General features: G+C 49.6%; 2 protein-coding genes across 2 annotated transcripts; one reads left to right on the top strand and one right to left on the bottom strand.

The window, feature by feature from the left end:
- Positions 1-6,011: 6,011 nt before the first annotated feature.
- On the top strand, positions 6,012-8,396 carry LOC123150656 (BTB/POZ domain-containing protein At3g05675). Its single transcript, XM_044570488.1, has 2 exons — positions 6,012-6,160; positions 6,863-8,396. The coding sequence occupies exon 2, from the start codon at positions 6,939-6,941 to the stop codon at positions 8,253-8,255; it is 1,317 nt and encodes a 438-aa protein (XP_044426423.1). The 5' UTR covers positions 6,012-6,160; positions 6,863-6,938; the 3' UTR covers positions 8,256-8,396.
- Positions 8,397-10,068: 1,672 nt separating this feature from the next.
- LOC123151097 (short-chain dehydrogenase TIC 32 B, chloroplastic) lies at positions 10,069-11,940 on the bottom strand. The gene is made up of 5 exons (XM_044570873.1): positions 11,548-11,940; positions 11,194-11,436; positions 10,914-11,083; positions 10,655-10,701; positions 10,069-10,568 (listed from the first exon to the last, which is right to left on the bottom strand). Exons 1-5 carry the CDS (start codon positions 11,916-11,918, stop codon positions 10,323-10,325), a joined length of 1,077 nt encoding a protein of 358 aa, XP_044426808.1. The 5' UTR covers positions 11,919-11,940; the 3' UTR covers positions 10,069-10,322.
- Positions 11,941-12,171: the final 231 nt, after the last annotated feature.

The following is a 12,171-nucleotide window of genomic DNA, read 5'->3' as shown; positions in this document are numbered from 1 at the left end:
GTGATGGTGTGTCCGAACATCATAACTGCACCCTATTGGATATGATGCATACCATGATGTCTCTTATCGAATTACCACGATAGTTTATGGGTTGGGAATTAGAGACAACCACATTCACTTTAAATAGGGCACCATGTAATTCCGATGAGATGACACCATATGAACTATGGTTTAGAGAAACCTAAGCTGTCATTTCTTATAAGTTTGGGGCTGCGACGCTTATGTGAAAAAGTTTTAGGCTGATAAGCTCGAACCCAAAGCGGATAAATGCATCTTCATAGGACACCCAAAACAGTTGGGTATACCTCCTGTCTCAGATCCGAAAGCAATAAGGGATTGTTTCTAGAATCGGGTCCTTTCTCGAGGAAAAGTTTCTCTCGAAAGAATTGAGTGGGAGGATGGTGGAGACTTGATGAGGTTATTGAACCGTCTCTTCAACTAGTGTGTGGCAGGGCACAGGGAGTTGTTCCTGTGGCACCTACACCAATTGAAGTGGAAGCTTATGATAGTGACCATGAAACTTCAGATCAAGTCACTACCAAACCTCGTGGGATGACAAGGATGCGTACTACTTCAGAGTGGTACGTAATCCTGTCTTGGAAGTCATGTTGCTAGACAACAATGAACCTACGAGCTATGGAGAAGCGATGGTGGGCCCGGATTCCGATAAATGGCTCGAGGCCATAAAAATCCGAGAGAGGATCCATGTATGAAAACAAAGTGTAGACTTTGGCAGAACGGCTCGATGGTCGTAAGGCTGTTGAGTACAGATGGATTTTAAAAGGAAGACGGACAATGATGGTAAGTATCACCATTAAGAAAGCTCGACTTGTCGTTAAGATGTTTTCCGACAAGTTCAAGGAGTTGACTACGATGAGACTTTCTCACTCGTAGCGATGCTAAGAGTCTGTTGGAATTATATTAGCGATTACTGCATTATTTATGAAATCTTGCAGATAGGATGTCAAAACATTGTTTCCTCGACGTTTTTTTGAGGAAAGGTTGTATGTGATACAAACCGGAAGGTTTTGTCAATCCTGAAAGATGCTAATAAGTATGCAAAGCTCCAGCAATCCTTCTAGGGACTGGAGTAAGCATCTCGGAGTTGGAATGTATGCTTTGATGATGATCAAAGATTTTGGGTTTATACAAAGTTTATGAGAAACTTGTATTTCCAAAGAAGTGAGTGGGAGCACTATAGAATTTCTGATGAATATATGTTGTTGACATATTGTTGATCAGAAATGACGTAGAATTTCTGGAAAGCATATAGGGTTATTTGGAAAGTGTTTTTCAATGGAAAGCCTGGATTAAGCTACTTGAACATTGAGCATCAAGATCTATAAGGATAGATCAAAACGCTTAATGGTACTTTCAAATGAGCACATACCTTGACATGATCTTGAAGGTGTTCAAGATGGATCAGTCAAAGAAGGAGTTCTTGCCTGAGTTGTAAGGTATGAAGTTAAGACTTAAAGCTCGACCACGGCAGAATAGAGAAAGGACGAAGGTCGTCCCCTATGCTTAAGACATAGGCTCTACAGTATGCTATGCTGTGTACCGCACCTGAAATGTGCCTTGCCATGAGTCAGTCAAGGGGTACAAGAGTGATCCAAGAATGGATCACAAGACAGCGGTCAAAGTTATCCTTAGTAACTAGTGGACTAAGGAATTTTCTCGATTATGGAGGTGGTAAAAGAGTTCGTCGTAAAGGGTTACGCCGATGCAAACTTTGACACTAATCCAGATTATTCTGAGTAGTAAACTGGATTCGTATAGTAGAACAGTTATTTGGAATAGCTCCAAATGTAGCATAGTAGTTGCATCTACAAGATGACATAGAAATTTGTGAAGTACATACGGATCTGAAAGATTCAGACCCGTTGACTATAACATCTCTCACAAGCATAACATGATCAAACCCAGAACTCATCGAGTGTTAATCACATGGTAATGTGAACTAGATTATTGACTCTAGTAAACTCTTTGGGTGTTAGTCACATGGGGATGTGACCTTGAGTGTTAATCACATATCGATGTGAACTGGATTATTGACTCTAGTGCAAGTGGGAGACTGTTGGAAATATGCCCTAGAGGCAATAATAAATTAGTTATTATTATATTTCCTTGTTCATGATAATCGTTTATTATCCATGCTAGAATTGTATTGATAGGAAACTCAGATACATGTGTGGATACATAGACAACACCATGTCCCTAGTAAGCCTCTAGTTGACTAGCTCGTTGATCAATAGATGGTTACGGTTTCCTGACCATGGACATTGGATGTCATTGATAACGGGATCACATCATTAGGAGAATGATGTGATGGACAAGACCCAATCCTAAGCCTAGCACAAGATCATGTAGTTCGTATGCTAAAGCTTTTCTAATGTCAAGTATCATTTCCTTAGACCATGAGATTGTGCAACTCCCGGATACCGTAGGAGTGCTTTAGGTGTGCCAAACGTCACAACGTAACTGGGTGGCTATAAAGGTACACTATAGGTATCTCCGAAAGTGTCTGTTGGGTTGGCACGAATCGAGACTGGGATTTGTCACTTTGTGTAAACGGAGAGGTATCTCTGGGCCCACTCGGTAGGACATCATCATAATGTGCACAATGTGATCAAGAAGTTGATCACGGGATGATGTGTTACGGAACGAGTAAAGAGACTTGCCGGTAACGAGATTGAACAAGGTATCGGGATACCGACGATCGAATCTCGGGCAAGTATCGTACCGCTAGACAAAGGGAATTGTATACGGGATTGATTAAGTTCTTGACATCGTGGTTCATCTGATGAGATCATCGTGGAACATGTGGGAGCCAACATGGGTATCCAGATCCCGCTGTTGGTTATTGACCGGAGAGTCATCTCGGTCATGTCTGCATGTCTCCCGAACCCGTAGGGTCTACACACTTAAGGTTCAGTGACGCTAGGGTTATAGAGATATTATTATGCGGTAACCCGAAAGTTGTTCGGAGCCCCGGATGAGATCTCGGACATCACGAGGAGTTCCGGAATGGTCCGGAGGTAAAGATTTATATATGGGAAGTGCTATTTCGGCCATCGGGACAAGTTTCGGGGTCACCGGTATTGTACCGGGACCACCGAAAGGGTCCTGGGGGTCCACCGGGTGGGGCCACCTGCCCCGGGGGGCCATATGGGCTGTAAGGGGTGCGCCTCAAGAGGCCCATGCGCCAAGAGATGAGGGAAAGGAAGAGTCCTAAGAGGGGAAGGCACCTCTGAGGTGCCTTGGGGAGGAGGGACTCCTCCCTTGGCCGCACCCTTCCTTGGAGGAAGGGCCAAGGCTGCGCCCCCCCCCCCTCTCCCTTGGCCCTATATATAGTGGGGGAAAGGGAGGGCAGCAACACCTAAGCCCTGGCGCCTCCCTCTCCCTCCCATGACACATCTCCCTCCTCCCGCAGCGCTTGACGAAGCCCTGTTGGAATCCCGCTACTTCCACCACCACGCCGTCGTGCTGCTGGATCTCCATCAACCTCTCCCCCCCCCCTTGCTGGATCAAGAAGGAGGAGACGTCGCTGCTCTGTACATGTGTTGAACGCGGAGGTGCCATCCGTTCGGCGCTAGGATCATCGGTGATTTGGATCACGACGAGTACGACTCCATCAACCCCGTTCTCTTGAACGCTTACGCGCGCGATCTACAAGGGTATGTAGATCCACTCCTCCCTCGTTGCTAGATGACTCCATAGATAGATCTTGGTGACACGTAGGAAAATTTTGAATTTATGCTACGTTCCCCAACAGGGCGGCACCCCCTTTCCTTCCTCCCTCTCTCCCCCTTCCTTCTCTCCCAGTCCAACTAGGGAACGGGGGGGGGGGGGGGGTCCTACTCCCAGAAGGAGTATGACTCCTCCAGGGCGTGCCATAGAGGGCCGACCCTCCCCCTCCTCCACTCCTTTATATACAGGGGAGGGGGCACCCCAGAGACACACAAGTTGATCATTGATCCCTTAGCCGTGTGCCGGTGCCCCCCTCCACGATAATCCACCTCGGTCATATCGTAGCGGTGCTTAGGCGAAGCCCTGTTCCGGTAGCATCATCATCATCGTCATCACACCGTCGTGCTGATGAAACTCTCCCTAGACACTCTGCTGGATCACGAGTCCATGGGACGTCACCAAGCCAAACGTGTGCAGATCGCGGAGGTGTCGTACTCTCGGTACTAGGATCGGTCGATCATGAAGGCGTACGACTACATCAACCGTGTTGTCATAACGCTTTCGCTTACGGTCTACGAGGATACGTGGACAACACTCTCCCCTCTCGTTGTTATGCATCACCATGATCTTGCGTGTGCGTAGGATTTTTTTTTTGAAATTACTGCGTTCCCCAACATCCTTTGCCTCAAAAGGATTGGGCTACCTTGCTACACTTTTGTTACCATTGTCGTTCCTTGCTCGTTACGAATTATCTTGCTATCAAGCTACTCGTTACTTATAATTTCAGTGCTTGCAGAGAATACCTTGCTGAAAACCACTTGTCATTTCCTTGTGCTCCTCGTTGGGTTCGACACTCTTACTTATCAAAAGGACTATGATTGATCCTATATACTTGTGGGTCATCACCTATTGCCTTAAAATTAAGTATACTATTTTGAATGCTTGCTAAGTTATCCATATACCCCACTCTAATCCAAGAATTGAGATTGTAATTTTTTCTGAACAAAAGGGGTTTCCCCCTATTTCTAGTAATAGAAACCATTAGGCGTTCACACCACTAAGATTCTAAGACCTACAACCAAAGGAAAAAAGCAAAAAGAGCAAGGGAAAGAATCATAAGAATGAAGACGCAACTCTCTCTTTTGATTCAAGAGCTAGACTACTCCAAACCAATTAGGGGACTCACGGGACACCCTCCCCCCCCCCCCAATGTCAAATTCACAAGACTTCAGTAGAATACCAAAATAAAGCTAGAAGTAGAAACTACATCTAAGCAGCAACATACATCCTTGACTAGTTGGCATGGATCTTTGACCCCCGAGATGTTAGCAGGGGGCACCAGTTGCAAGACATGGATAGTCGCAAACCCCACTCCCCATTGTATTTATCTCTCAGTTGAGGTATGCCTCATTTTCATCACCCTCCGCTCTGGCGAACTGAAGACAACCAAAGGGTGGCGGTCGGTAGTTGCTCCATCGAGACACATTGGCCATCATCTAGCGAGTAACTGACAGCGGTCTCTATGAAGATGCTCCTGGTGCAGCGAGTCGGAGATCCTAATCTACATTACAGCAAGAGAAACTCTAATCTCATCCTCGGGTAGCTTTCGTTGTTTGGACGCCCGGATTATGTGTTTGTTGCTTCGTGTGGACGACTCAAAGTTGGAAACCCTAATATGAATATATATTTTTTGGATTTAGCCCACATTTGTCATGGGAATAGTAAGTTAGGGTTTTGGTTGCAATTTTGTCAGTACCATCTACATGTTCTCTTAATTGAGGGTTTGTGGCTTATTTTCTGATATTTTTATAGCTTTTATGATAAGGCCGCATAAGGAGTTGATCCGCATAGAACTAATAGTGAGAAATTCTAAGGACTTGACCAAAAAGACATAAATTGATGGCAAAAATAGCCAGTTTATGGATGTGAACTTGACACATGATCGCCTCTTTGGATTGAGGGCTTCGTGAAATCAACTTGAACTTCAAACAATCCATGATTCTAAACCAGTCATTAGGGTATTCATAGAAGACACATTCTCGTTTGAGAGTGTTGGTTTCGAGTCAAGCCAAATGGCCCTCCTGAGTCCTGAATTGGCAGACGACAAACAACTCCCGCAGTAGCTACGGAGGACAAGGAGCTAGTACTGCTGCATGTGAAGGCGATGACAGCGAGCCTTTCTTCTTCGCTCCCTTCCTTAGAAACAAGCACATAAACATCCATCTATGGTCCGCTGGCCAGGTGGCGGCCCGATCAGAAACGGACGGGCCAGATGTAGCCCGGCCATCCGCTCCCCCACCGCGTGCACCCCACCCCACCCCCCTTCCCATCCCACCGCACCACACTCGCCCCCAAGTTGCAACGCCCCACCCCCACCGGCCACCGCTTCCCCCCCTCCCCGGCGACGGCGACGAGCGACGTGCACCCTCGCCCTCCCTCCGCCGGAGCGGCGATCAGCCGGCTTCCTTAGGTACCGCGCCCCCGATCCACCCATCCACCCACCTCGTCCGCGGACATCATCCCTGTCGCGGATTTCGCCGCGGCCGCGCTCAAATCTGGGCGGTGCTCCGTCGCTAGAAGCGCGGGTTAGGGAGGACGCGCCGGTACAGCGCCCTCGTGGCGCCGGCTTCGGTCCCCGACGATCGCCTAGGAGTCGGTTTTGCTCGGTCGGGGCGGAGGATTGCTGGGTTCCAGTTCCAGGCCACCGGTTGTAGATACTCCGACGAACCCCCTGGATTTCCCCTTTGCTCTAGCGCGCACGATGCCCACGGATCTACAACATCCGCGTACTGATTTTTAGTCCCAACTGTGAGGAACTGGGGTGTTGTTTTTCTGGAGCAGACCAGAGGCAGGTGTCAGCTATGGGCAGTATGTCCGGTGTTAGCTCTGGTCAATTTGTGAGTGTTCTGGCGCTCCAGTGCCATTAGTTAGTACCCCTGAAGAGGTTCTCGCGGACGAAACAATCTAAATAAAGCAAGGTTTGAGTAGTTAGTTAACCAGGTGTCTGAATGCCGACTCTAAATCGGATTCAGATTCGGACGTCGGGCAGCATGCTATTTATTTCCATTTATTTGCTTTGGGTACCAATGCCGTAGGATTTATGTATAACCAGCACTTCTGTTTTGCACCCGTGGTCGAAGCAACTGATCGTGTTTTCATGATGTTTGTGCAGGCTTGTGGGGTTTCTGTTGCAAATGAAGGTGGAAGACTGCTGCCACTGATCTCCAGTGTATACTTTATCGCTCACTATGGAGACGGTTGATGCAGTTGATGGATACAAGTTTGCTGACGAGTCTACGAGCGATGTCCGTGTTTGCTTTAGAAGGACCGGCGCTCGCGGCGAGCAGCCAGAATGGTTTCCCTGCCACTCGTCCGTCCTCTCCAACAGGAGCAAGTATTTCGCGGACCTGCTGGGTCAAAGTGATGCCCGTTCTGGTGGTAGCAATAACTGCATTGAAGTCCAGTGCCCGAGGGCTGAGTATGACCATTATGTCAAGTTGTTGAAGTTTATGTATCTTTCGAGAGATTCGATTGAGGACGCAATCACCTCCGTTAAGTCGGCTCTTGGCGTTCTTCGGGCAGCGACCTCTCTCAAATCCGAGTTCGTTGCGGAAACCTGCATCGGATACCTTGAATCTGCTTCCTGGGACGAAAAGGAGGAGGAAGAGATTTTACAGTTTGCTCAGACCCTGGCCCCAGAAGCTGCTGCACCTTTGTTAGCCCGTTTGCAAGCTCCCAGTGCCAACGCTGTCAAGACTGTTTTCATCTCCGCTGTGCGCTTCGCTACGTCCATGGAGACTTCAGCTGCTGCTTTCTTTGATGACCTCAAGACTGCTGCTCAGGAGCAGATTGACTTCATGCTCCATGACGGTGATGACCCTGCAATTGTTATGATGGATGAAGATGTAAGGTCTGTCTTGAGGGAAGGTTTGACAAAACTGTTGTCAACCCTTAGGACCGGACTGGATCTCTTGGCCTCAGAGTTTGATAAATTGCCTGAACAAGCAGAGCAAAGGATTGTGCGCAGCTTAGTTGACATTGACTGGATAACCACTGTCTTGACAAAGATTGAGCTGATGAACGAGTTTGTTTCTGGCTGGTTAGAAATCTCAGACCATGTTGTCTCGGTGGTTCAGGAGGAGAAGTATAGCTCAGGTCTCTGGGCTGTGAAGACAAAGCTTATAGAAGTGACTGGAAAGGCCTTGGATGCTGTTGGCTATGGCTCTGTGATTCTCCCTTCAACATCCAGAGCGCATCTTGTGAAGACATGGCTCCCGTACATCCGGACAACAAAGCGCTTCCTTGATGCAAAGGCGAAAGACGAGGCATTCCCTCGGATGGACGCGGGCTTGTGCCAGAACATTGAGAGCGCAATTGTTTCATTGATTTTAGCATTGCCTTCAGGTGACCAGTCGGATATCCTGTCGGAATGGATGCAGAAAGCAGACCAGTTCAGATACCCTGACCTCACCGAGGCATTTGAGATGTGGTGTTACCGCAGCAAAACAGCAATCAGGCGGCTGAATGGGGCGACAGATAAGGGTTGCAACCCTATCAGCTTGTAAGGCTTACCATTGTTTTAATTGTAGACTGTAAGAGTGATATTAGCCGGTTATACCAACCAAATTCTCAATTGTCGGATGTTGTTGTTGTGGATGTTGTAAAACCATCACCCATGTTCTATACAGTTCAGTTCTTCTCCAGTATGTTCTTGTTGCAAATCACCGGCTTTATCTATTAATTATACTCGTGCGGAGATATCTGAGCTTCAGCAGTGTCGAAAAGCCTATAATTATTGTTTGAGTGATACTCATGTTGATTTTTTTTCCCTTATTACATTGTGTAAACCAGGTTAAGAGTTCCTGGGCCGAGTGACTCCCAGTTCCTACCAGGTCTGGTATACCTTTTGTTCCTGAGGACCGCTTAAGCATGGATCCTGAAGGACTTCGTTCTCTGGCATGCTTTCCAGGTTCCATGGCCAAAAACTCTCTCTAAAGAAAGAGTTTGATGGTTGCTTCTTCCAGGTTATGTTGCCAAAAATGGTTGCTCCTGTTTACTCCCTCTGCCTCAAGATGTAGGACGTTTTTTGACACGGACGTCTTACATTTTGCGACAGAGGGAGTGCCTCAAGATGTAAGACGTTTTTCGAACGTCTTACATTAAGCAAATAGCCTGATGTTGCTTCTGTCCTGATCTTGCATCAAGTCTTAGCAAGTTAATTCCCTTAAGAAAGGAAATCTGGCAACATGATATTAACAATTCCTATCAAATAAAATAATCAAAATGTTTATCAGGCTTTTGTGGTGTTCACCATGTGCCTACCAATTTCCTTTTCCTTTCCTATATTCATTGGTTATTAAGTTTGTGCTTTGCAATATGCGTGAAGAGGCCAGGAAAGTCATTCTTTAGCGTTCTTGTACAGCTTAATGGAAGTGGACGGTGCATCAGATAGGTTTGGAAATTTAGTAGCTAGAGATCATTGTCTTCACTAAACCGCTCGAATCGAATATAAACACTAAATTACGGGCCATCCTAACCCAGCTGCTACTCATGCATCATTAGCCCACCTGACCTCCCAATCAAACGAAACCATTTGGGGTTTGGCAACTTCTGTGAAAGCAGGGCATTCATTAGTTGTCCCATTGCAGCACAGGAATCTTCTTCGCCTTCTTCTAAATTATAACCTGCAACTGATTGAAGCAATCATGAGGCCAATCTTGCGCTAATCATATCCTAACATCATTCCGAGCACTTGGTTAAGTACGAACAGTAGGTTCGGTTACGAGCTTGATTCGTCGAAAGCCGCTTTGTGTTTACGATTATTATGATTATGATCAGCAGGGGAGGGGCAGGAGATGATTGCTGGCGAATGCCCATCCAGCTGAATCCTGCCAATCTCCTGATGTGTTAGGGCTAGCTGAAAAAGCGCGCTTTCCTCGTAGTGGAACGTAAAGCGGATGATTAACAAGCGTTTTTTTTTTGTGTTCTAATAATCAATCTCTCTCTTTTTTTCATCGAGGACTTTTTTCGCCCGTGCGTCGTGGGATTTAAGAAATTGCAAGCTGCTCCATTTGGGACTGGGAACCAAATCCAGGGCTCCCTTTTCTCTTCAGTTACAGACAAGCGGTTCGTTTGATGCCTGCCATGATTAGCTGACGTGCAAACAGTGAATGAAGTGCACTAATGCGGGGTGCCAACCTAAAAAGAAGAGTATCTATGTAGGATGTAGCTCAATGGGCTGGATAATTATTCATGCTATGCTAGTGGAGTTGAACATTTGATCTAATGTATTGTAATCTAGTGTGTGTGTGTGTGTGTGTGTGTGTGTGATTGATGGACAGGGAAGATGAGCATGTGACATGCAAGATTCAGCTGCTCTGGAAGTGGAACACACTAAGCATTATATTGCACTGACAGTATACATATGGTATGTATTTACAGCTATATATACTCTGGTAGTACATGGTATATGTATATATGCTACTGCTATACTAATTCTACTGTAATACTCCCTCCGTCCCAAAATAAGTGACTCAACTTTGCACTAACTTTGATGGTAGCCTCCAATTTCAGGTTCTGCGACATCTTGTAGCCGTTCTTCGATCAAAACTAATTTTACGGTGCTCGGATCCCTAGGCGATGGCCATGCCGCGGTCGGCGTTGGAGCTCTGGACCTGGAACCTGAAGCTGGTGACGGGGAGGCTCATCTCCTTCTCCTTCTCGGCGGTGATGCCCTCGGAGAAGCTCCACAGCCTGGAGGCCTCCTCGGCGCTGCACGCCAGCCTCGACGGCGCCGCCTCGTTGCAGTCGGCGAAGTACCGCCCCGACACCCCCGCCACCGCCGGGTGCACCGCCGCGTAGCACGTCGTCGCCGCCGCCTGGGACATACATGCAAGGGTCAGGATTCCGGCGTGGAAACCGTTGATCGGCCGAAGTGAATGAAGTGAAAGTGAGAGTGGCTGACCTGGGGCACCGTCTTGAGGAGCTTGGACGCCAGGAAGAACACCGTGTCTGCAGTGGCCAAGTCGTTCCAGGGTACAATAAGATAACCATTTGCCACGTTTATTTGTTGACTCCACGAGTCGGAAAACTCCGCCGTCGATGCGGTGTGAGGCCAACACGTGGCTCCTGGGCCCACGCGCCTGCCTCACATCGACAACGACGGTGTTTTCCGACCTCGGATTATTTTCACGAAACAAGAGGGGAGGAGGAGGAGGACTCACTGGTGACGAGGCCGGCGCGGTCGCGGATGAGGCGGGTGCGGACGATGCCGGGGTGGACGCAGTTGGCGGTGACGTCGGCGCCCATCTCCCGGAGCCGGCCGGCGAGGGCCGCGGTGTGGAGCACGTTGGCGAGCTTGGACAGCGCGTAGGCCCGCGTCGGATCGTACGGCCTGCAGAGGGCCATCAAGTTTCCAGCAAAGGACTCACGTGAATCTCGAAGCACCATGGATACATACTCTACATGGTACGGTGGTGATTAATAAGAAGGTAGATGACGTACGTGGCCTTGCGGGTGACGCGGTGGAGGTAGGCGAGGGGCCCGTCGTCGGCGGCGAACCAGGCGTGCACGGTGGAGGAGACGTTGACGACGCGGCCCTGCACGCCGGTGGCCCTGGCCGTGTCCGCCATGGCGGGCAGGAGCAGCTCCGTGAGCAGGAAGTGGCCCAGGTAGTTGGTGGCGAAGGTCATCTCCACGCCGTCCTCCGACACCGCGAACCGCTCCGCGTACTGCCCCGCGTTGTTTCTGCACGCACATGCGTACGTAGAGCCGATCGGTCAGTTTTGGTCACGGCGATCGCCGGCGACGGAGACGACGGTCGGCGGGAGGATGAGGATCGGGGACGGATGGACGTACATGAGGAGGTTGAGGGGGAGGCGGAGGGCGAGGAAGCGGCCGACGAAGCGGCGGACGGAGGCGAGGGAGGAGAGGTCGAGCGGGAGCACCACGACGCGGTCGCCGCCGGAGCCGGCGTCCCCGAGGATGCGGGCGCGGGTCTCCTCGGCGGCCTTGAGGTTGCGCGCGGGGAGCACGAGCCTGGCGCCGCGCCGGGCCAGCACGCGGGCCGTCTCGGCGCCGATGCCCGAGGTGGCGCCGGTGACGATGGCGGTGATGTGGCCCAGGTCGCCGGCGGGCAGGGTGGCCTCCTCGGCGGTGGTGCGCGAGCCGTAGCCGCTCGGGCCCGCCGAGCCGGCCAGGTACCTCAGCGAGCTCAGCATGGCGCTCATGGAGGGAGGAAGGCAGAGAGTGGTGCCGCTGAGTGGTGGGAGAGAGAGGAGGACGAGGGGGTATAAATAGCCGGCCGGAGAGACGATGAAGACGACTCCTCCGTCGAGTGCACGCGCGCGCACGGAGACGGGACGCGCGGTGCGTCGCTGAGTTGCACTACCACTGCAAGGTGCTCTGGAAAGCGACACGCACTGCAGACTGCACGTACCAACGATCGACCGATTTCTCCGTTGGTTCATTAAATTTGGTAGC

Source organism: Triticum aestivum, chromosome 7A (assembly GCF_018294505.1).
Source record: "Triticum aestivum cultivar Chinese Spring chromosome 7A, IWGSC CS RefSeq v2.1, whole genome shotgun sequence".
NCBI lineage: Eukaryota > Viridiplantae > Streptophyta > Magnoliopsida > Poales > Poaceae > Triticum > Triticum aestivum.
Note: the sequence above shows the minus strand (reverse complement) of the source record. Positions and strands in the feature narration are given on the sequence as shown.